A 23,003-nucleotide genomic window follows, 5' to 3' on the forward strand; every position below is an offset into this window, starting at 1 on the left:
CTATATGAAATGCAAATGTTAATGTAAATGGATTTACATACATTTGTCTCCTGAGCCAGTCATCTTTTCTCTGGCACTACTTTTAGAACGCAATAAATGTGCTTCCCCTGTTATTACAGGGGGAGCTCGGTATTTGTGGCATCTGCCAGGCTTGTCTCTGGCCCCTTGAAGACAATGACATCAAAAATCCACTGTCCCCCTCCCCCTACAGCAGTGCAACCTGAAACTGCCTGAAGAGATGAGCAGTCATTAAATACTGCAGAGCTGACATAATGACAGGAAAGATAAAAGAGAGGAAACAAAAAAAGGCCAGACCAATTTTCATCCCATAATGCCTGCCCAACCCCCCAGGCTCAGCCTGCCTCTCCTCAAAAAAGACGCCAGGCCACAGATAGGGCGCTGGTCAGCTACAACTTTGCTGCTGTGATATTCTGCGCTGACAACATTCACACAAAGCCCACAGAATAATGCCCCCCCCCCCCCAACTATTTTCTAACACCACTGGAAACAATAAGCAGCCAATGCAGTGAAACTCCACTTTATACAGTGATCATATTGTATGGAGTAATGTTATACCATATATAGCACGCCCATTAACTCACTTATTTGTGAAATATTAATTAATTAATTAATTAATTAACAATTTTATGTGTAATTAAATGGCCTATATGCAATCCACTTAATTTTTTTCTACTATACATTAGTTTTTTTCCATTCATATTTGCTGCGTGTCAGCACCTAATGAACATGCTCCACGGCTAAATTTGGCAATGTGGTGTAGAGAACCACCATTCAAAGACATTTGCCTTTAAATAGACAGTAATAAAATCCAGACACGTGATAGTCCTGCACCCTCCGCACAGTGATCAAGCACAAATATGTCCTCTGACACTGCACACTCTTGTGCAACAAAGGCTTTTTATATCATTCTCAGGCAGTTGAGCTGTCTTTAACTTGCTATGTGTCAAGGTATGATGCTAAACCACATGTAGCTCAGCTTGGTTCTCAGTTGGCATTACGGCACTCTGTAACACTGTGCTGAGGCAATATTTACCTTCAAAAGAAAGTGGCACACAGCCAAAACTCTTGGGATGGGGGCTCAAGGGGTTGCTTCTGTGTACTACATCCAACTTTCCCACCCAACAAAAATCCTCGTGCTCAGCCGGCCAACCACCCACAGCCCCACAGCGGCAGCAGCGCTGCCTGCATAGGCTGACTCTGCAGCCTGGATCGGAGCCAAGGCACAGCCTGATTCAAGTGCCAAGAGTGATCGAAAAGAGAGAGACACACACACACACACACACACTCACGGAATGTGAGTGCAGAGGGAGAGAACTAGTGAGCGTGAACACATTACGCCTCAGCCTGGCTTGCTGCCAGGACTCACTTACGAGGATTTTTTGCCACAAAAGCCAATTGGCGGTCAACCCTCCGCAGAGATTTGAAGTGTTTCACAAAGATACAGCTGGAGAGGTTGGTCCAACAGTCAAGATTAAGCAGTCACTCACAGTAGGAGGCTAGACTGGGAAACCAAACAGAACACTCAAAGGGAGAGTGGTGGACAATAGTCCACCGTTTTTTGCGACTGCATAAACATTTTAAATTGAAAGAAAGCGTTTTAAGAGAGTGTGTTATTGAGAGAGGGGGGCAATGACATTCTAGATGGAGTAATCCTGGTTTAATACACACAAAATCCTGAGAAGGGGTTTAATGACCATAACAGGAACTATTGTAATAGGGAGGGAAATGTGTGACAAAGAGCCAAGGCAGGGCACTAACCTGTCTGAAGTGATCTTCAAAACCCCAGTCTGCCTGTCCATTAGGAGAGGTAGCTGAGTGAGGCCCCGCAGGAGACAGGCCCTCGTCAGGTTCCTGCTTCACTCTGATAGGCGGTGACGCAGCCCTCTGGGGGGCCGAAGCAGAGTAACTGCCAAATGGGCGGGAAGGGATGCGTGAGGCGCTTTGCTGCAAAGCGAGGGTCTGCTTGCGGAGGAACTCCAGACCACTGGCACTTCCCTCATCCTCATCACTGCCCTCGTCTCCTTCCATCATCTCATTGTCGTCATCCTCATCACCAGAATCACGGCCTCTGTCCTCATCATCCTCTCTTTCGGAGTCCACACTGCTCTGATTGGAAACCCGGGGAGGCAACCCGCCTCCTGGGATGACTCCGGCCAGGCTTTTGCCCATGAATGTGGCCCCAGAAGCCCGGGCAGCTGCCAGGATGGCTTGCTGGGCAGCAACCTGCTGGGCATACATGATATGGGCCTCTCGCAGCTTCCTCTCCTTGCGCTCCATTTCAAGTCGAGCCTGCTGTTGGCGCTGGAGTTGCTCCATCACTGCCTCCAGCTTCATCCCCCCTGTAGAGGTGCTCTGAGGAAAGGCCACACCAGGCTCTTGTGACATACTGGGCTGTAGGAGGAAGAGAAGGAGTCATGGATGACCTACCACATATGGAAATCGAATTACCCCTTTATTTCATTATAGGGGATGGAATCATGCACATGCAACCACCCCCTCCAACAAAAAAAAAGTGTAACATATTGACACATTGTGAAATGTGGATAATTATAATAAAAATCTACAAAATTATGACTCCTTGCATTCTATCACTTTAGTCAACATTGGAACCATAGGACCTTGATTACGTGCCACTGACCTAGTTGGAAAATCTGCAGCATCAAAGTCATAAATCTGAACTATAGTTGCTAACATTGAAGGAGAAAATGTGCAATGCTCCCTGGAAGATTCAGCTCTCAACATTTACATCTAAAACTAAAACAAACAACTGAGCGTGTGTAAAAAAAACTACGAAATAATCAATGACACAGTAACTAATGTCAACAGGCTCATTACAAAGGAAAGCATACATAAATGTTTCAAAAAACTACAATTCTAATGGACACGTTGAAGGTTTTAGTGAGTCCACGCATATAGAGCTGCGACACTATACTGATGTTATAGGAGCCGACTACAAAAATTCATGATACAACAAGAAATAAGAGATTTAAATTCAGTTGAAGTGTTTCTGCTAGTTGATCAAACAGGAGAACGGTGATTTGTCAAGACGAAACGCTCAACTACAGTAACTACTGTAAACTGGTCACTCGTGGAGCTAAAGCTGAAAACTAGTTAACCCGACAGGGACCTAAACGGCTTCTAACCAGCCCACAACTTCAGTGTCCGCTAAATGGGAAAAGAGGATAAACTGACTATTGGACAAGTTAACCTAAACAGAAGAGTAAAACCAGCTCAGCTCGAACTGAAAAAAGGAAAAGTACACCTTTTCCGCATTTGGCTGCCTGCCACATCCTCAAAATGCGCAGATAACGTACGCGGAGCAGCAGCTCTTGGAACAAGTTGACGTACAAACCGGCTAATAGCACATTAATGTATGACGGCTACTTCTGTGAGGCCACACCGCCGTGTCGCTGTGAGGTTGTAGAATAAACGTAAAGAATAACCCACCATTTAGGTCGAATGCGCTCGGAAAGTCGGTTCTGTCTCCTGTAGAAAATGTGACGTTAAGTTGAATAACTCTTCCTGCGTTACCCGTGTGACTACAGCTCAGAGGGAGAGGTGAAGAGACGCCGAGCGGCACCGCGACTCACCATTTGCGCCTTGCTACTGTTGGAGTTGTCCACCATCCCTCCTTCCTTTCCTTGGCTTTTATCCTCCTCCTTCTTCTTATCCTTCTTCCTCTTCTTTTTCTACCTCTCCTTCCCTCGTTCCTGACGCTCGTCTCGCACACTTGTAAACACACGCACGCTCGCGCACGCACGAGGAGGGGGGGGGGGGCGGGCGGCCGAGAGGCGGAGTGCACGAGCAGCAGACTGCGACTGACAGAAACGCTCCTGTGGTTTCCTCCGTCCTCTTCTTCTTCTTCTTCTTCTCCTTCTTCTTCTTCTTCACCTCCTCCTCTCAGGGGGATCTCTCGGCTCACTCTGCCCGTCTCCTGGCCACGCGGACGGCTTCGTGGAGTTCTTGTTGAGCGGAACAGGCACCGACAGCAGAGCGGCCCGGTCTCATATCTCGCGCAGCGCTGAGGTGACTCCCCTCACTCGTCGTGTTTCTCCCCCTTCGGTTGACACCCCCCGCATGGCGCACCAGCAGCAGTGGGCCCGCCCAGCGACAGCAACAAGTCCCAGTGGCCTCCTCACCTCTTCTTCATCCAATAGTTCCGCCCGATCCATTCAAACTCTTTAATTTGTTGTTCTAGTCTATGTGGCTGTGAGGGGCCTTCAACGCCACATGGTTAAGATGAAAAGTTTAAACCTAAAGCCGGTAAAATAGTTAAACGGTGTTTGAATTAGGTTTTACTCACATACTACCATATATGTTGTCTACCTCAATAGCTTAACCTAACCTATACATAGACGTGTCTCATTGATATCCATGTCATCAGGGAATGGATATTTGTTTTAAAGACATATCTTATAACAGGAAGTGTGCTTTGTTCACCTCACTAAATTCTCCAACACTCACAGTATCGCGTCTTTCTGTGAATGCTGCACAACATGGCAGTGATCGTGATGTAATGTTTAAAGGAAATAAAGTGCTGTAGTGTGATTGGAAGAAGCCTCTTATAATCTCATTGGGACTGTATCGTAGCTCCATGCTGCCCCCTTGAGGTACTAACAACTCCCACGTTCATAATGTACCCGCCTCATTTGCAATGATGGAAAAGCTTCATTGACTTATGACCTCTGCCAACAGGCATCGATGAAAATGAATACTAATGAATATAATAAGAATAAAACACAAAGGAATTTAGATAAGTGATTTTTTTTTAATAATGCAAACCAATGCACAGTACAATCAAATAAAAAAAGATTAGTGTTCACCATCATAAAATAACAAATTTAAGTTATCGCATTTAGCATTCAATAACACTTTATGCTATTATTGTCCCAATAGTTGCATAGTACAGGTGAGTCAAGTGTACTTGCTACTGACCACTGGTGTTAAGTGCAATATTTTGAATGTACATGAAGAACATCATGCAGATCCGGGCGCTGCAGGGGTTGATAGACTTTTCATCACTGATTATACACTTAGTGTAAGCGTGGAATCAGCCTTTATTTCTAAATGGCCCACATTACAATCACAGAGATAAGTACATTGCTCATGTGACTGTTGTAACTTTTTCAACGTCAGGCATCTTCTTTGCAAAGACTTGATGGATTAGAGAGTTGATCCCGGCACTGCAGAGAACAGATCAAGGTTGCAGCTTTTTCTAGCAAACAATGTCAAACTCTTTCCAGTTTTAACCCTCAAGTGGTCAGCTACATCATTTCATAAGACAGTTAACATCACAGCCTAAGACAGTGTGCTGCAAGTATAACGGTGGTCACACATTTGGTGTAACTTAAATCCTCTGTGCACTTCAACAGTTGTGCATTTCCATTTTTTGATTTGTATTATATTTTACTAATGCATGTGAAAGGCAAGTTACTTACTGGTTGCACACTCATACACAAAAACATCCCCTGAAAAGTGAACACCGCCCCTTGCTCTGCTCTGACATTAAACATTTTCTGTTAATGCTCAGCTTCAAAATAAACACCAATAGTTTAATATGACACAGGTTGTAACATGACTCAACAGATTGTTTTAAGAGGAAAAATAATATTATGAAGACAGCCATTTCAGGCACAAATTTGGGTCTATTGTGTAAGAAACAAAAAAAGACAGTAACACAAACCAAGAAGGATATGAATTGTTGTTCATAAGGGTGTACATACTGTCAACAGAGGTACCCATTTACTTCCATTCTAATGTAATCTGGTTTTAATGTTTTGAACGTGAAACCTATTTGTTTTTAATATAGGCAACAAATTAATATTTAAAAAAATAAATAAAATAATGTTACTCTGGTCTGGTGTCCACAAAGACACATGGACACATTTCAGATCAATATCCTGTCCAGGATCTGATGTAACTCTTAAAATGCTACATATCAATCTTTGCAAAAAACAGTAACCTCTTCTTGACTTAAATCTATGACAATTGGTTTTCTAAAGTAAAAATAAACAAAAAACATTTTAGAATATAAACATACACACAACCTACCACATACATATATGTCTTAAGGTGACTTTCACTGGAACCTAATATTTGTAGTTTCTACGTCTACTTTCGACTCAGCCCAAATATCTGTTGTTCTGTCAAAGCACTTCAGTAACTTATCTGCTTACATTTTCTGCCATTTAAACGTGTGTGACATTTTGGTTAGGTGTAGGCATTAATCCAACAATGGATTTTTCACTTTGTAAGACTTATGTTAGAGTATTTTACTCAGAAACAACATGTATCAATCATGAGTTGTTTTCATACTTTAGACACAAAGAGTCAGATCATAGGAAACTAATAGAACAAAATAATCCTGGCTTTCGTTTATCTGCGGGTGCCGGGTTTATTCTATTCTAACCTCTTAATAATAATAATTCTTTCAGCAAGGGATACTACCTAAAAAAATCGTATTATTATTAATATGAGAAATGAAGTAGAGTCAGTCCCAACACAACACATCCTATGTCAATTCAGTCTTCTGATTAGATTGAAAATCACAAAATTTTGTTGTTGTTTTATGTGGTTATTTTGGTCAAATAATAATGTCATACCTGGTGGTCATCTAATTTTGGAATAAAAATCAAACTATATTTTTGAAGACAGAGACATACAAAAAACTAATTACAATTAGTCAGGTAATGTAAAGGGTGATTTGAGTTGCTTCAAATAAGCAGTAAGTTAAAATAATACAAAAATAATATTCATTCAAACACATTACACCATGTCGTGTTTAAACCTGTTAACCGGGGGAAACAACGGTATCCAGAACTGCACTGGATCAACACAGACGTGTCCCAAATGATGAATTTCTCTCTCACTCAGCGGCATAATAATGGTTCCTGTAGGTTGATAAAAGGAAAATAGAAAAAAGCTAGAGCTTTGGAGTCACAGTGGATAAGGCTTGTTCTTACATCCATCTGCCACTTCTTGTAGGATGAGCGTTTTGGTGCACGCAGTCCTGCATCAGCAGGAGTTTTGGCTTCAGGCCTGGAAGTCCTCAGGCAACGCAGCAGGGGAGCTGGGCTAGAAAGAAGGCCTCAGGCCCCAGTGACTTGAGACAGCAACTTGAACTGGAACCAAGACCTTGCAGGGGTTTGAGTCCGGATAGCAGCGTCACTGCATGGAGCAAGACGGGCCCTCAGAACAGCAGCACATGGAGGAGCCCATGGCTTTGGGCGGAATCAGGTCCAGGTCCTCGTCATCAGGGACCTCATCCAGGCGGTAGCCGTCCTGAAGCAGCTGCCTGCTTAAATCAGGGTGGACCTGGAGAGCAAAGTGAACCTCTGTGACACACAGTCATCTCAGAGTAACCTGGTTCAACCTGATCAACAACTCACCGAGGTCCATCTGTTTACGGTCTCTGTTCTTTTGAATCAAACCTTATTACAAAAGGTGTTTAGTCGCCAAACGAAGGAAATAACTCTCTGCGACTGACCAGACTTTGGTTACAAGTAAGGTTACCAGTACGTCAAGTCATCTGGTAGTTATTGTTAGTATGAAGGTTAAATTGGGTTGTAAACATCTGTCATCTATTGGTGTCTATGATTTTGAGACTTCCCAGGAACCTTTTACACATATTGTGTTTGTTTTGGAAATTTGCAAATTGTTCAGTTACTCAACTAAAATGTGAGATAACAAGTACAACTGAATTTAAACTCGAGATGAAGTACTCTAACCACATATCTGAGGTTAAGAAACAGCCAGAGGCCCATTTTTTCCCCATGCACACTGCACAGGTAACTCGGTATACATGATTCTTACAATATGTATGAATGAATACAAACACAAACAAGATCTAGCTCCAATCCTATCTGGGCTATCATGTACAGTTATATACATGATAAACATCTTTCCTCTGTACTGTTTTCTATTACAGACCCATTTTAACCCCTTACTTATTAAAAAAATTGTGCATAATTTGATGGTACTCGTATCAGACAGAGGTCACAAAGACGAAAGTGCAAAATTGAAAACTTAAAGCCCTGATAGAAACACAAATTATCTTTGAACATGTATAGGTGACAAAAAAACCACAACGCACAAATCTTGGAACAACAACACGGTTGTAGCCATCTGAGTGCATCTGAAGAACATGCCATGGGGCTGACTCACCTCTGCTGAAGAGTATCCGGAGGAATACTGCTCAAAATCGATCTCTTCATCACTGCACAGACAAGTAGGACAGGCTCTGTCATTCTGATGTAAAGAATTTAAATCTGTCGAAACATGTCCAGCAACACAAACAACAAGGAAACTGCCTCCGCTTTCTCCTGCCTACACAAGTATCATAATAATAACTATTATTATAATAACATTTTAATAAAGTTTTGTTTACAATGTAACAATGTGCTTTACAAGGGAAAAATATGAAAATAAAACAAAAGAACACAAGCAGAGAATACAGAACAATAAAATTTATAGAATTATATAAATAAACAAATGGGAATAGTCAGTCTAAATAAGAGCCAATGTCCACCATTTGTAAAGGCTTTCATAAAATGAAAAGTTTTAAGGTAGCATTTAAAAGAAGCTAGAGAATTAGTCCAACTTCAATGTGGGTAAGTTCCACAATGTAGGGTCTCTAAAAGCAAATACTGGGTTACCCTTTGTCTTGGAGTTATCAGCAGGGCTCCATCTGCAGAACGTTTTGGTCATGAGTGCACATACATACACGCAGAAGACCCCGATGGAGATGTCATGACAGTTTGTGGTTATAAGAGCTGACGTTGTCGTCAATGTGCTCTGAGCAAAATCTTGTGATGTTCGCAGAGGTATGAATACATTACTTCCTGCCTCTGCCTGCTGCACCACCTCTCACTTGAATATGAATCCTGCAGAGGATTTTATTAAATTATTTTAACTCATCAGAGAGGAGAAGCTCCTGCTGTGTTTTGCATGTGCGAAAGACAAACTGCGGAGATAGTCCAGACCCAATTCTCCGGAGATCCTCCTTGGTGTAATCTTACCTGTCTGAGTCCAGTGCAACCAGAGTGTCTTCAGCATGCTGACTCAAAGAAGCGTACCCCTTGTTATATTTCACCGTCCTAAAAAGAGAGAACCAGTAAACCGGTTAAAATTGCTGCAAAACAAGCCTCTCCTGCATTATGCAGACATGACATGACAACCAGCAGCTTCCTCTAAACCCCTCAGGCCTCGTCTCCTCACCTCTTGACTCCTTGTCTGGGCTGATGCGTCACCGGAGGTCCTGGTGAGAGGGCTTTCTTCTTCAGTGCTTTTCTTGCCATCTCCCTGTGTTTCTCTAAAAAATAATCAGAATAAGATATATATTTTGTGTTGAGAAGGACAGACTGGGTAATAGTCAAGTCAAATGTCATATGTGGGTTTATTGAGCTAAGAACAGCTAATGATGGCTGCGGACTTCCTCTAACTGGAAGGTGTGCGATTCGTTTCCACTCTTCCCCCTCTGCATGTCAAAGTGTCCTTGGGCAAGATACTGAAGCCTGAATGCCCCGGGACAGCTGCCTCGTTCTCGTAGATATTTCACAACGAGAACAAGGTCTTCTTTGTAAAGGGCTGACATCCACATATGATGGTTACACATCTAAACTGAGTTCATGATAAGGCTTTTTAGTATCTCTTAGCAGAATTTGGGAGGATTCAACACATTTAAGAAACACATGCAAACTGTGACAATAATATGGGTCTAACATCGGCTTTCAATGCACTGTATAATTAGGGGTGGGCGATATATGGAATATGCTCTATATAGATCGTGGCTTGTTCCATGCGAGATGTGTTAAATTGCTATATCTCAACGATCAAGTACAAATTGTCACGTGAATGTTTCAACCAGAAGTTCCACTTCTCTCCCCTCATGCCTGTCTAACAGCAGACAGCTCACTCCCCCGCCCATCCAGAAAACTCGCCTGCGTGCATGCACATTTTTGTATCAGAATGAAGAAAGAGAGTATGGAGTGAGTGAAAGAAAGTGAAGAGCCTCACGGAGTTGACGAGTGTTTAGAGATGGTTATTGACAGTGGTGTTATATTCTTTGTGAACGCGGAACCTAACGAATCAGTGATGAAGGTGAACGTGAGCGTTGTTTACTACAGGGAGAGTGGATGCTTGTGTGTGTCTGTGCCCGAAAAGACTTGAAGTCTAATACACACACACACACACACACACACACACACACACACACACACACACACACACACACACACACACACACACACACACACACACACACACACACACACACACACACACACACACACACACACACACACACACACACACACACACACACACACACACACACACACACACACACACACACACACACACACACACACACACACACACACACAGAGAGAGAGAGAGAGAGAGAGAGAGAGAGAGAGAGAGAGAGAGAGAGAGAGAGAGAGACCCCGGGGCTCCACCAACACTCACTCTGCTCCACAGTGAAATGTGAGGCATGTTCAGATGAAGCAGCCGGTCAGTGACATTTTTGAAGAACAGTTGAAAACAGGCACCTGCACAGATTTACCCCTAGTGGTGCTCAAGCACTGGCCCTTTTGCCCTGGGTCAGAAAAGTGCCCTTCTGCTGGAGCCCAATTTTTTCTTCATTTGTCAAGATTTTTTAAAAATAAAAATTACTCTCTCTGTCATCAATTCCCCCCAAATGTGTTTTGATATCTGACAGGCATTTATTTGAGTTCTTGTGAGAATGTTGCCCTGACATGCTCCGCGGCGCTCACAAGCCCCCCCCGCACCCCTCCCTCCCTCCTCCTCATGCAGCCGAGCGCCACATGGCTGTGACAGCATACTTCTTCTCTGACCCGCAGCATAATACAAACAGGTAATGACGGTGTTTGAGCAATCCTACAACGTTTTCTGGTGATAAATTAACGACAACATTAGCTCCGCTGAAAACATTATGTTGCAACTGGTCCGACGTTTCCCTTAAAAAATAAACAAACATTGAAATCCGTGATTTCAATGCCTTGACCAGCTGTTTGTTATGTTTAATGAAGAGAGAGAGGCAGAAAGATACAGGCAGACAGACAGACAGACAGACAGACAGACAGTCAGACAGACAGACAGACAGACAGACAGATAATTTAAAGGCAGTTTTACTGTTTTACAAATTAGACGTTCACTAGTTTTGTTTTATTGAAATGTCTTAGGTCGAGCTACATGACAGTCTGGTGAGGTATATTGTGGTATATTATTAGTGTAATGCTGCTTACGCTTCAACTCTGTCAAAAAACAGTAAAAATGTGTGTGTACTGTGTTGTCAGCTTTATAGAGATTATGTAAATCACTCTTGATAATTATGCACAACATTGATTTATCTCATTTACAAACTTTGCAGAATAATGCCAAGAAAAGAGAGACTCCAAAAGCAGAAGGACAGGGAACTGCAGCAAGCAGCTCAGGGTAGCAGCTCTCTTTTATCTTGGATTAGGCCATCAATTCGTAAAACAGATGAGGGGTTTGAGCACCTGCCCCCAAAAATGTCTGTGCACGTGCCTGGTTGAAAACCATCCACAGCTGCTCATTGATCAGAAGGCCTGACATTTATATTCGACTCGAAATGAGGTCATTTACACCACATTCAGTGACCATCAGAATTGCTAACGTTCGCTAGCTTAGCCACTTCCTTATTAATTTAACATTTGTACAGGGATTAAGAGGAGATTTCCAAATACAAGATATATACCGTTTATCGTGTATAGCCTCAAAATATCGCGAATTTGTTTTAGGCCATATCGCCCAACACAACCTAAGAATCCTGCAGTCACACGAGTGATTTTGACCTCAATTAAAATTAATTTCAAGTCTTGATCCAAGAACTACATTTGAAGAATCTCATGGGGATTTAGAAACAAGATTTTATTATTGTATATTTAAATGCCTTCTGAAATTTGCACACCAACCCTCTAAGGGGTTGCTAATGCAACTTTCAGACATGCACTGACCTCCGGAGATTTCCAGAGTTCCTCCTGCAGAGGATTTGCTGCTATTCTGAAGGAGTCTTTGCACTAGATATCTTGCTGCGATGTGCACGTGTGAAAGGCAAACTTTTGAGAAAGTCTGGACCCAATTCTCTGGAGTTTGTCCAAAAACTCCTAGAACACTTTGAAAAAAGTAGCACATCAGGTTCGCAAAATCTAGCAATAACATTGTGTATTTCAACAGAAGGTTTTTTCTTAAAACTGATGAAAACTGGTTATAAAGTTCTTTCTTTCAATTCAACAAAACTTTGGTATAAACTCAGCTCAAATTCACATTACCATTCCCTTGCTCCAATTACTGAGCGTGAACACGTTTTGAACAGAGACAAAGAAGACTGTGGAATTTGTCATGTGTCTTCATGCAACACATCTCTCAGAACTCACATGACAGATTCACAATGTGGTGACTCCCCATGCACAAAATCCAGCATTACTTCCTCAAGGGAGCAGAAAGTGCGTTTTGAAGATGCAAGTCAATGTTGGAGTCTGAGTCTGAAATCAGTCAGAAGTGTAAGGGAGATATTTGTTGAGTTTACATTAAAGCAGTCGATTGAGGTCAACGTGACATAAAGACATCAGAGCCATGAAATTGATGGAAGTAAGCCGTGAGCGACATTATGTAAAGTTAAAACCTTTTCCGTAGAAACACTGTGATGCAACCTGAGGGCGTCTGAGCCATTCAGTGTCATACGACTCAGGTTCTGCTGGCCACACATTGAATTCTGACCCATTTTAAGCAACGTATGACGTTTTTTTACCACAGCTGAATTGATAAAAACAATAATAACAACGCGTTATAGGTTAGGATGAGTCAAGAAACTGCTCACGTAGTTTGAGGTGGATGGCTGGAACTCTGGACATGATGTAAGGTCCTCTCTTCTCCACAGGCCTGATGCCTCCATCGGCCACCTTAGGTCTTGTTCCACCACTGGGCCCCTTTTAAAGAAACAGCTGTGTTTAAGTTCACTACAGAAGCCAAGTCACCGACTCCGTGTGCTATCTAAATGACAGGACCACAACTCTGTGTGATCTTTCATATCCAGCTCAAGTCGGTCTCAAGTGGTAAACAACAACATTTCCGCAGCCACATGCAGTTATGAAAACAGAAACTCCAGGCAGAGACAACAATGTTAAACATGTCACTCCATTTATGATTCATAGCCAAACTTCGCTTTAGTGTAACAGTCAAATATTAAGTGGGCACGCCTCATCTGAGGAGCTGTCAAAAACAAATCTGTGAGTAGAGGCTAGCGTTAGCCGGGCTAGCTGGTGTGTTAGCTGACTTTACCGACTGAACTTGTGGCTGCGGCTCCAGCAAAGTGTCCTTCTCCGGCTCCTCTATGATGTCGTTCATCATGGTCGTGTTACTGTTCCCGTCTGCAGCAACACACCGCCATGACGACACAGCTCCCACCGCCGGGACACCTCAGACACATCTCCTCCGCCTCCTCTTTGGGATTTTCTTCTTTGGGATTTTCTTCTTTGGGATTTCCTCCTTCTTTCCTCTGTTCTTCTTCTTTGGTGTCCCACCTTCATGCTTCTTTTGTATTCAGTGGGAGTAAGAGAACAGACTCAGAGGCGCGTTATCGCCACCGTCTGGACTGTACACCCACTACCACACACACACACACACACACACACACACACACACACACACACACACACACACACACACACACACACACACACACACACACACACACACACACACACACACACACACACACACGCACACGCATATATTTATTTTTTAATAACATAAATGTTGCCTGTGGTTTTTCCAATTAGACCAGACAACTAAAAGCCATGGGACAACTAATATATCTCAATTAATTTCTCACAATGTAATAATATATGTTCCACTGTTTCTTGTCCATGCGTTTTTCCCTGTTTTATTTTTGCATGGCTATTCTCAAATGGACAATGATCTTTTCCTACTTTGTTTCCTGCTCTGCAACTTCCAAGCACGTTCTGGTGTATAATGTCAATGTCATCATTCACGCCATGTTGACTGAGCATAGTTCCTGATAAGTGTCTTGGCTTGTTTTTACTTTTTTGTGTTTAACTGCTCAGTATGTCCACAACTCGTTTGCCTGAACACTAATATGAACCACAACCCAAAGAAAGTGTGTAACTATCCCATTACCTTCCATCTTGTACATTATAAGGAATATGTATGTGGTATTATCTGTCATAAATGATCTGCAAGATTTTATGCTTGTAAGTGCAAGATCGCAATCAGATCTGATTTATAATACATCTAACTCAGGGTTTGAATCTTCTTCTGTATACACCTTGACCAATACCGGAATTCTGGGTCAAATGGCACTCATGAAAACAATTTAAATATATGTGCTGATGGTTTGCATATTTAATATGTAATGTATGCTGGCAGGTTATTGTCCATCGATGGTAGTAATAGGTTTTACCCTGGGAGTTGAACTATATAGAAATAAGCTAAATTTAGTACAAAAGCATATTTGTACGGATATAGGTTTGTATTTTTACCAGTTCTAAATTACACCAAATCCTCTTATGCATTTTGTTCTAAAAAAGTGTTCATGTCAGGACTTGCCGGATAATATGCTGATTGCTGATACATTCAAATATGTGATTTGTCAATATCCTATTTATATCATACATTTTACCAGCCGATTGAAAACCAGTCAGGCTCCTCTGCTGACATGTAAGCTTCACATTCCTAGTCAAAGATAGATCTCATGAGTGATCGGTGCAGATGCTTTTACTTCATCCCCATTCATGTTGATGACCTCTTCACATTTGTATTTTAAACATACCTTTCAAATGAACAAAACTTTGTGTTTCTGTTTAATATTACCAAATCACTTTTCTCTTTCCCATTTTCAACTTCAGCCATTGCAGCTTTCATTTCCTTATTGACATAAGATATACAGCAGCCTACAGAGCAAACACTGTAGATGCAGAGTCCGTAAGATGTCATTGTTTAAACTTGGCATGGTTAAGAAGCTGAAATGGAATTTCCCTATGTTTGACTTTTAGTTGATTTTAATTTTCTCATGTTGTGTTTCTGTCTGTAACTCGGTTTTTACTTTAATTATACAAGTGTCAAACATTGGACAGTGAGTGTTGACACTGAGTCACAACTGACAAGTATTTTAGTTGCTATTACATCCTGCACTCACTCCAATAAGAACAAGACTGCTATAACTCAATGTTATGCCAGCAGGTGAAGCAGAGATGTAACTACTGATATCAACAGCAGCTCTATTCCATTGTAAGCCCCGGCACTCAAAGCACATTAAATGTAACACAACCATCAACAATTCAGGCTGCTTTAACATAAAGGACTGGACGTAGGGAATAAGAAGAACAAAAATTGAGAAAAGGAAAACTGACACTTTATAAAATTATTGTTTTTCTTTATTAGGTCCACCATTTTGTACACAACAGGACAGCATGGATTTAATCAACAATATAGACATTTCTGACAGGAGAGAATCAGGATCTCTTTATACATCAAATGACCTGAGGAAGGAGGAACAAAACATTGATTCAGCTGCATGCAAAAGATATCCAATATTACCTCTAATCTAATTTCATGAGTGAGATAGGGCCAGCATAGGTATACAGCACTGGACAGCATCACTACTTCCGGGTCTACAAGTTACTGTATTTTTCTAAAAGCATAATCACCTTCCCAAGTTAACAGTTCAATATAGTTCAGTCTCACCTTGACAGACTATAACTTATCAATGCCCAGCTCTTCTGGTGTTGAGATGCCGAGTTCTGTCAGGGTGGGCGTGAGCTCCTGGATCACGTAGGGATAGATGTCTTTGCAGGGGCCTGCTTTGTCCTGCAAAACACACATTCACACACAAAATCAACAAAACAGGTGATGCATATTATTTGCATACTGGATGAGCAGTAGAGGTTATTAGTATCAGACAATTCACTATCACAAACGTTTTTTTTTAACATATTTGAAACATCTGTTCCTGGGACTGTCATCAGTTTTAGCTCTCTGCTGAAGAAGAGGTTATGGCCGACCCTAAGTGAGCTAAAAAAAGAAGTAGAATTCACCTTGACAGCCTCAAGGATGCGGACGGCACTGGCCAGGTCATTCAGTCTTCGACAAGCTCGCAGTGCCGAATCCAAGACTTTGGGCTCAGGCACCAGGTCATACCCAATCAGGGTGTTCATGCCTTTAGGTTGAAAGTATTGGAAAATGCCCAGATTAGTTCACATAAACACAAACATAATAAAAATGCCATTTTTGCAATTGGAACCATAACTTTGAGTGAACGAAGTAAATGATAAATAAACACGCCATTGGAAAACGATAAACATCAGCCATGCACATTCACCTTTCCTCAGCTCCCAGGCATCTATTTCGGGTTTGCTGAAGTAGGTGATCCAACGGGCATCAAACTCCTCGTCTGTTTCCACCTTAGCATGGGAGTAACATCTGGAGGCCAGTGGGGCTGAAAATCAGGAAGAAGAAATAGAGACTATGAAATATTGATTCCTTATTATTATTATCTATTCATATGGTTAGAAATAGGGTCAAATGTAATTCCAAAATGATACAAAATTGTTAAGACTATTCATGTTTTTGACAACAGAGGATTCAAAAGAAATACACATTTTGAGTAAACTCAATGTATCAAAAAATATATTCAGTAGCGTTATAAACATTGTTTCAGATCAGTCAAGGCTACATTTAACCTTGACAATATGGCATTGAGTGTGACTTAAGGATACAACTATTATTTCTATAAACGCCTAATAAGGCTGTTCTTAAAGGAGAAAAATAAAATACTGCAGGTCCTTATTCAGATTCACCGATTTTAAAACTAAAAGAGCACACTGTTCATATCCTTATTCAATGATCTACCACAAAAGGAAGCAACACTTCTATTAAATACAGAACAGAGAGTGTGTCTTTACAGAAACTAGGAGTTATAACGGTACTTGTTCAATGCTTCAAGGAACGATGTTATCATACACTCAGCTATGAAGGCATGTGCACACATATCTACATCACACACACACAAATCCTTTGCTTATATAACGTCATTGTATTACCTGTATTACTTAGGACTGGCTTTAAAAAGGCTTACTGGGTTTTCTGCCTCTCCCTGCACTGCGTGTTATTGTTCTTGCTATTTTATTTTATGTACTCCTGTTTTGTTCTAATAAATAACTTACAAAAAAATATATAATAATAAAATCAAGCAGCATCTTTAGATACACTGCCTTGATCAGGTTAGTTGATGTGTGTCTGTTAACGCGTTGTACATGATAGAGGACAAACAAAACTTGACTTTGTGCATGTGACCTCCACAACAAACCGATTAAAAAAAGATTAAACCCACATTAGGACGCAATTATAGAAAGCATTACATTGGTATTGACCATAACCTGTCTCACCCAACAGAAATATCGTAAATAGCATGACATCCCATGATGCACCTAGCTAAAGACTGGCATAATAATAACTCCACATTTATCACAATACACATTTATTAAATCTCGCCAGTATTGACTCATCTGATTCGTGTCACCACCACCAGTGTACACACGCTCCCCTGGCAGTAAGAACAGTTGTTCAATCTGTGAAAGTACATGTATAACATTGTAGCTAACATGGTCAGAGGTTGTTAGTAACGTGTTGTTATCCGCAGCCTGTGAACTGCTGCAGCCACTGACACTCAGGCACGAACCCAGAAGGGTCGTCACAAGGTCGGGGCTTCTTAGCTCCAATCAGCGTCGCGCCTCCTCAGTAAAAAATACTCCAGGAGATGCGACGATTCATGAAAACACTCCGGGCCGGTCCACGAGGAGCTCTCCTCATGAGAACACTTCAATGTCACCCTGTGTTAGCTTCCACCAACACACACAACGCGGCGGCAGCTAAGCTAAGCGGCTAGCCGGCTAAGTCAAAAGTAGTCCTCTTCATAACATCGGTTACTGATTTCAACGCCATGTGTGAAGCGGACAGTCCCACCTGTGTAGCAGGGTCGTGACCGAGTCACAGTCCGGCTCCCCGCGGCTGACAGACGGAACACGGCTCGGAACATGGTGCCGATATGGATGCTAACAGTCCTGGCGCTAACGAGGGCAACTCAGGACGGGACGGACAGGCACTACGTGCCGTCACGTGACTACCGGAGAGAGTCGAAGCCTTTTACGTCCGAGCTGCTAATTGGTCCGTTTTCCGAAGCGGTGGGTGAGTCATTGGTTGTCAATGGGTTGTTTTAACGTACATTCTACACGTACACACACCCACACACACACACACAAACACACACACACACACACACGTATATATTATGTATATATATATATATATATAGTGTATATATAGTATATAACCTGTTGTTGTTACAAAGTATATGCAGCATTATCATATTATACCGAGATATAAACCTTAATACTAACTATATTATTATTATTATTATTATTGTGATTATTATCAATGCTTGAGTTATTATTATCAATATAAGCTGGAGTCCTATATTCACTGATCTTGACTTGTGATTAACTTCAATCAGAGTTTGAGGGTCTAATGAAAGAATTGGGGTCAGGTCACTTCATGACACATTCTTAATTTATCAACGCTCAATAATTGAAATGCATCATTGCCAGAAAGATTTATGGGGAGAAATTGGTTTTGTACGCAAGACTAAATCGTCCTCCTTTATTTTAAAGCTACTGTTGTGTTGTATCAATTTTAACTTGAATAAGTAAATTACTATGACATTTATTAGAAATTGGGTTGTGACAGTGCTCATCAATCAACAGATAAAACACTGTAATGAGCCAGTATTATCATCAGTTATCAACCTATCTCATATAATTACAAATACTTATGGATAATTTATGTGCATTATACTCCCCCAGTTTGGGACAAGACGCCAGTTGTCATAGTTTTTTTGTTATTAATCTGAATAAACAAATTTTCATATGTTAAATTTAAGGAGCACTTCGTCTTCAGCATCATCACCTGGATAAGTAAAAAAAAAAAAAAATGCCATTTGAAAGACGTGAGGCACCAGCAGGGGGAGCTCCTGGTTCAAACCAGAGATTTTAGTTCTCAGTTAACAGCAAAACACATTTGGTTGATTCATTTATCCAGTTCAAAAAAATATTAAAATAAGTGCATGTGAGGAGAAGGTCGGATCATTTAAAAACACTATTATTTTAGCAGAAATATATTCATCTATTTAATAAACCAAAAAAAAACATGTATGATTTTTAAATGTTGATGGATGTTAACAATCAACCATTTACTTTTATTGAGTGAACATGCACACACAACAAATATATAGAGGAGCAGGGAAACGGATGTAAGCAAGGTATAGTGGATTACACTGTGGTGTGTATCTGCCTTTGATTCAACTTGAGGTGTGTGTGCGAGTGGGTGTGTGTGTGTTCCTCGTCACATGGTAAACTCTAATCCGTCCTAAGCCCAGGGCACCACAGTAGATATCCATTAGTGTTATATGCTGCAGCATGTCTTTCCCTCTCTGTCTCTTCCTCTCTTTCTCTCTCTGACGCTCTCATATTTTCCACCATGCTAGATACAGACAGGTGCTTGAAATATATGTTGACATTGCATGTTTTAGACATTAAGTTCAAAGTACCTTTAAAACCAGTGGTCAGGATAAGCTCCCTGACCTCTGACCTTGATGTGGAGCCGCACAGGAGAGCACACTTTCTCTTGCCTTGGGTGAATACAGTAGGTTGTATCATTACATTACATTTATGGTCCCTTGAGCTGTGAAAATATTATTAATCACCTTAAAAAAGGCCTCTGTAAACTTCAATATCTGAATTAATGTGTATACACGTTAAATATGTGTGTGCGTGCATTACAACAGCTCATCTGGTCAGTTTAGCTCTTCAGTTGTCATTGCAGTTCAAAAATAACCATAATGATCCACCATGAAAATCATTCTCTCACAATATGAACACTATCCGTGTTCTAGTGTCATAAAAATACAAAGGATGCTCAGTTTGTTTTCTACATTTATGATGGTTTGGTTTATTTTACAGTGATGGTCACAGTTTGGAAAGGTAAAGAGACATGAAACAAAAAGAGTGGCACGATTGCAGATAAATAAGGGCCTCTCCTCGGCCTGGCCTACATATGTAGCATGCAGTTGCCATGTTAGGATATTTCTGGTTTGTATATATGAAATATTCAGTGTCTTCTAGCCGTGAATGGACATGCATAACAGATTGAACGCACTACTTGAAGTTGCTTGGGTTGACACATGGGTAAAGCGGTCTGGCCTGTATGTGAATAGGTAGAAATATCCTGTGACTTTGTGTGGATCGATTGCTGTTGAACTATGATCCCTAGCAATGCTCCACCACCTTTTCATCATCAATCACTATGTTAGCTTTTATGATTAATGTCCAATATTTGTCTGGTGGTTAAGACCTCCTCATAATCAGACAACACACAAACACAGTTTTTCAACCATACATAGAGCCATATGATGCATGTATGAATTTTTGTGAATGACAACATATTGATTAAAAACTCATCCCGCTTTTGAATGGTTAGATTTAGCTCCCTGAGGAAAACGTACAGACTATACAATCTATGGTCTCTAATTGTTTGAATACTGCTCCATCAATAGGGTTGACACGATACTGGTTGCTCCAACATTCACATTTTCATCCAAGAGGCTCAAATACTTCGAAATACCTTGGTCTACTATGTTCTTAAGATCCAAGCAGCTCCATATGTACATTAAATATCTGTATTTAAATAGTGGCCTTGGTTATGAACAAGTGCAGGTTTCATGTCCATTATATTAACGGCAAATTTCTTTGGCCCTATCATGTAGCGTCACATCACAACTGATGAATACACAGTGTGTCTTACATTGACGACACAAGAATTCTGACAGGGGGGTGAGTACATGTTGTACATATAGTTTACATTACACACAGGCTTAGAAAAAGAGCGATGAAGAAAACAGGACGCGTGATCTAGAATCAATGAAGCCATAGAAGAACCATTGGTACAGTGTAGAGAGAGTTTGAGTGGATGTTTAGTGACAGAACTACTATTTCCTAACAAACATAAGAGATTGACAACACAGAACAACGGTAATAAGAAGGGGGGGGGCTGAAGGAGGTGACGGGCAGGGATGAGAGGAATGAGGGCTGAGGAATGTATGATATGTGTACGTGTGCAAACTTCTACAAGTATCACAATATAAGCATGATTTACACAGCGCCTGCCGTTGAGCCAAGGAAGTGGGCGCCGTTGGTGATGGACTGGGTTTTGGTTGATGTTGTTGTTTCAGGGTTTCTGGGGTTAAAAGGGGGATGAAAGCACTTTTTTCGCCGCATTTTAGCCACTGCCCAACATCTTCGTCGCACGCTGGTTGGCCTCGTCGATCCTGGTCTTGTTGGAATCAGCCTGAAAGGAGAAACACGACAGGTTTTGACACAGCTCAGGTGACAGTTTTAAAGCCAGTGCTGAATGGTGGAGGTGGGTGTAAGGTTAGTAAAGAGGCACATGCTGAGCTAATGGACAAAGGATGAATCAAATATTCTCCATTAGTGTGTCAAACCAAGGCTTAACCTGCTCAGAACCAGCAAAGCTCCATCCGCTGCTACATATTCTAATGCTCAGCATGCTAAATATCAGCTAAATGCTATAATGTGCACACTATAATAGCTACATTGTTTTCCCAGTTGTTAGCCCTTCATTTACTCACATTACCAGCCACATTACCAGCCACATTTCCAATTAAGACTCCTCCTGGACTCAGACTCTCAGACTCTCTTTGTTGTTTTGTATGTTTCTTTTTACTTTTTTCTTAAATTAGGTACTTTTGTGGTTTTTCAACAATTTCCTCATGGATTAATAAAGCCTATCATGTCTTACAGTATCCTCAAAACATAGTGTTACAAACACAATTTATTTATGTCTAAATCTGATGCTGTAAAGAAAGTTTTAATGTCAATATGGTAATAACTGGTTTCACGATTTAAAAAAGTAGTCTGGAATATTTAGCAAATTACAATCGAACAAACGTGTACTTATATTTTGTAATATATTTTGTATTGTATATTTTATTTTGGAGAATCACTCTTCTCAATAGCACCATCTTTGTCCAACTTTGTATTAAATGCTTGTTTTCTATTCCAACAATTTGGAGAGGTTGTTTTCTAGAAACAACTAAAATTGACTCGTATCCACCAATAACCATGAATGTAAAATTCTGTGATATTCTTCCATTCAGTGGATCGATAAATGTAGTGCTCCTTGCACAGTACCTTCTCCATGATCCTGTCAACCTGGCGGTTCTGCGTGTCAATTTCCTGACCCATGTCCAGGGCCATGTGACGCAGATTACCGATGATGCCGCCCACCTGCTCCAGGTTCTCGTCCATTTCATTCTCCCGGGCATCATCTGTTACCCTGATGCACATAGGAGGAGGAGGTGGGATTCATTATTGGCCAGTGTTGTACAGCAACTGGACAGTACAATATGGTACAAAACAAGTGTATATATATATGTAGGATGGACAGCACATTAAATTACTTTTTCTAAGATTGAAAATGCATTAGTTATATATTGTAGTCAGGACCCCTTCAGTGTGTCACAAAAATAACCAACATTTACTGAAATTTGTCATAAATGTTGTTGGAATTATCTACAATAATTGCTATCTTTAGATACTTTTAGCCCTTTTTTAAATTTGATTTGAGGGTCACAAACAAAAAAGTTTGGAAACTTGGGGAATAACATTCAATAGTTAACATGTGCAAATATTTTGCTCTGATGTTGACCTTTTTTTTCTAAATATGAATCATGGCTACTTATTGCTGCAGACTGAGCTGAATGTGTCCCGGTGACTCTGAGGATTCCCTTAGTCTGTCAGGGATTTAACATCACTATTGATTTGATTTTTATTGATGCTTTGTTCCTGCCGCAA

General features: G+C 41.0%; 4 protein-coding genes across 5 annotated transcripts in view; all 4 read right to left on the minus strand.

Annotated features, from left to right (window-relative positions):
- The window catches only part of LOC133954928 (AT-rich interactive domain-containing protein 3B-like), a 48,524-nt gene extending 44,443 nt beyond the window's left edge, over positions 1-4,081 (minus strand). Inside the window, exons 1-2 of the mRNA XM_062389506.1 lie at positions 3,612-4,081; positions 1,780-2,412 (exon numbers count right to left, since the gene is read on the minus strand). Coding sequence (XP_062245490.1) covers positions 1,780-2,412; positions 3,612-3,647 — 669 coding nt within the window. The 5' untranslated portion in view covers positions 3,648-4,081. The remainder of the gene's footprint in view (positions 1-1,779; positions 2,413-3,611) is intronic.
- Positions 4,082-4,769: 688 nt separating this feature from the next.
- Positions 4,770-13,543, minus strand: fam219b (family with sequence similarity 219 member B). Its single transcript, XM_062389447.1, has 6 exons — positions 13,342-13,543; positions 12,881-12,989; positions 9,238-9,331; positions 9,039-9,116; positions 8,185-8,236; positions 4,770-7,335 (listed from the first exon to the last, which is right to left on the minus strand). The coding sequence occupies exons 1-6, from the start codon at positions 13,408-13,410 to the stop codon at positions 7,186-7,188; spliced, it is 552 nt and encodes a 183-aa protein (XP_062245431.1). The 5' UTR covers positions 13,411-13,543; the 3' UTR covers positions 4,770-7,185.
- Positions 13,544-15,433: 1,890 nt separating this feature from the next.
- On the minus strand, positions 15,434-18,202 carry LOC133954901 (cytochrome c oxidase subunit 5A, mitochondrial-like). The gene is made up of 5 exons (XM_062389459.1): positions 18,043-18,202; positions 16,400-16,516; positions 16,116-16,237; positions 15,766-15,888; positions 15,434-15,560 (listed from the first exon to the last, which is right to left on the minus strand). Exons 1-4 carry the CDS (start codon positions 18,113-18,115, stop codon positions 15,775-15,777), a joined length of 426 nt encoding a protein of 141 aa, XP_062245443.1. The 5' UTR covers positions 18,116-18,202; the 3' UTR covers positions 15,434-15,560; positions 15,766-15,774.
- A 1,084-nt stretch (positions 18,203-19,286) lies between these two features.
- LOC133954911 (synaptosomal-associated protein 25-A-like) overlaps positions 19,287-23,003 on the minus strand; it is a 35,821-nt gene continuing 32,104 nt past the window's right edge. For both annotated transcript variants that reach the window (XM_062389469.1, XM_062389478.1), the window contains exons 7-8: positions 22,341-22,485; positions 19,287-21,477 (exon numbers count right to left, since the gene is read on the minus strand). In XM_062389469.1, coding sequence (XP_062245453.1) covers positions 21,409-21,477; positions 22,341-22,485 — 214 coding nt within the window. In that variant the 3' untranslated portion in view covers positions 19,287-21,408. The remainder of the gene's footprint in view (positions 21,478-22,340; positions 22,486-23,003) is intronic.

The sequence above is a fragment of the Platichthys flesus genome, chromosome 1, assembly GCF_949316205.1.
Source record: "Platichthys flesus chromosome 1, fPlaFle2.1, whole genome shotgun sequence".
NCBI lineage: Eukaryota > Metazoa > Chordata > Actinopteri > Pleuronectiformes > Pleuronectidae > Platichthys > Platichthys flesus.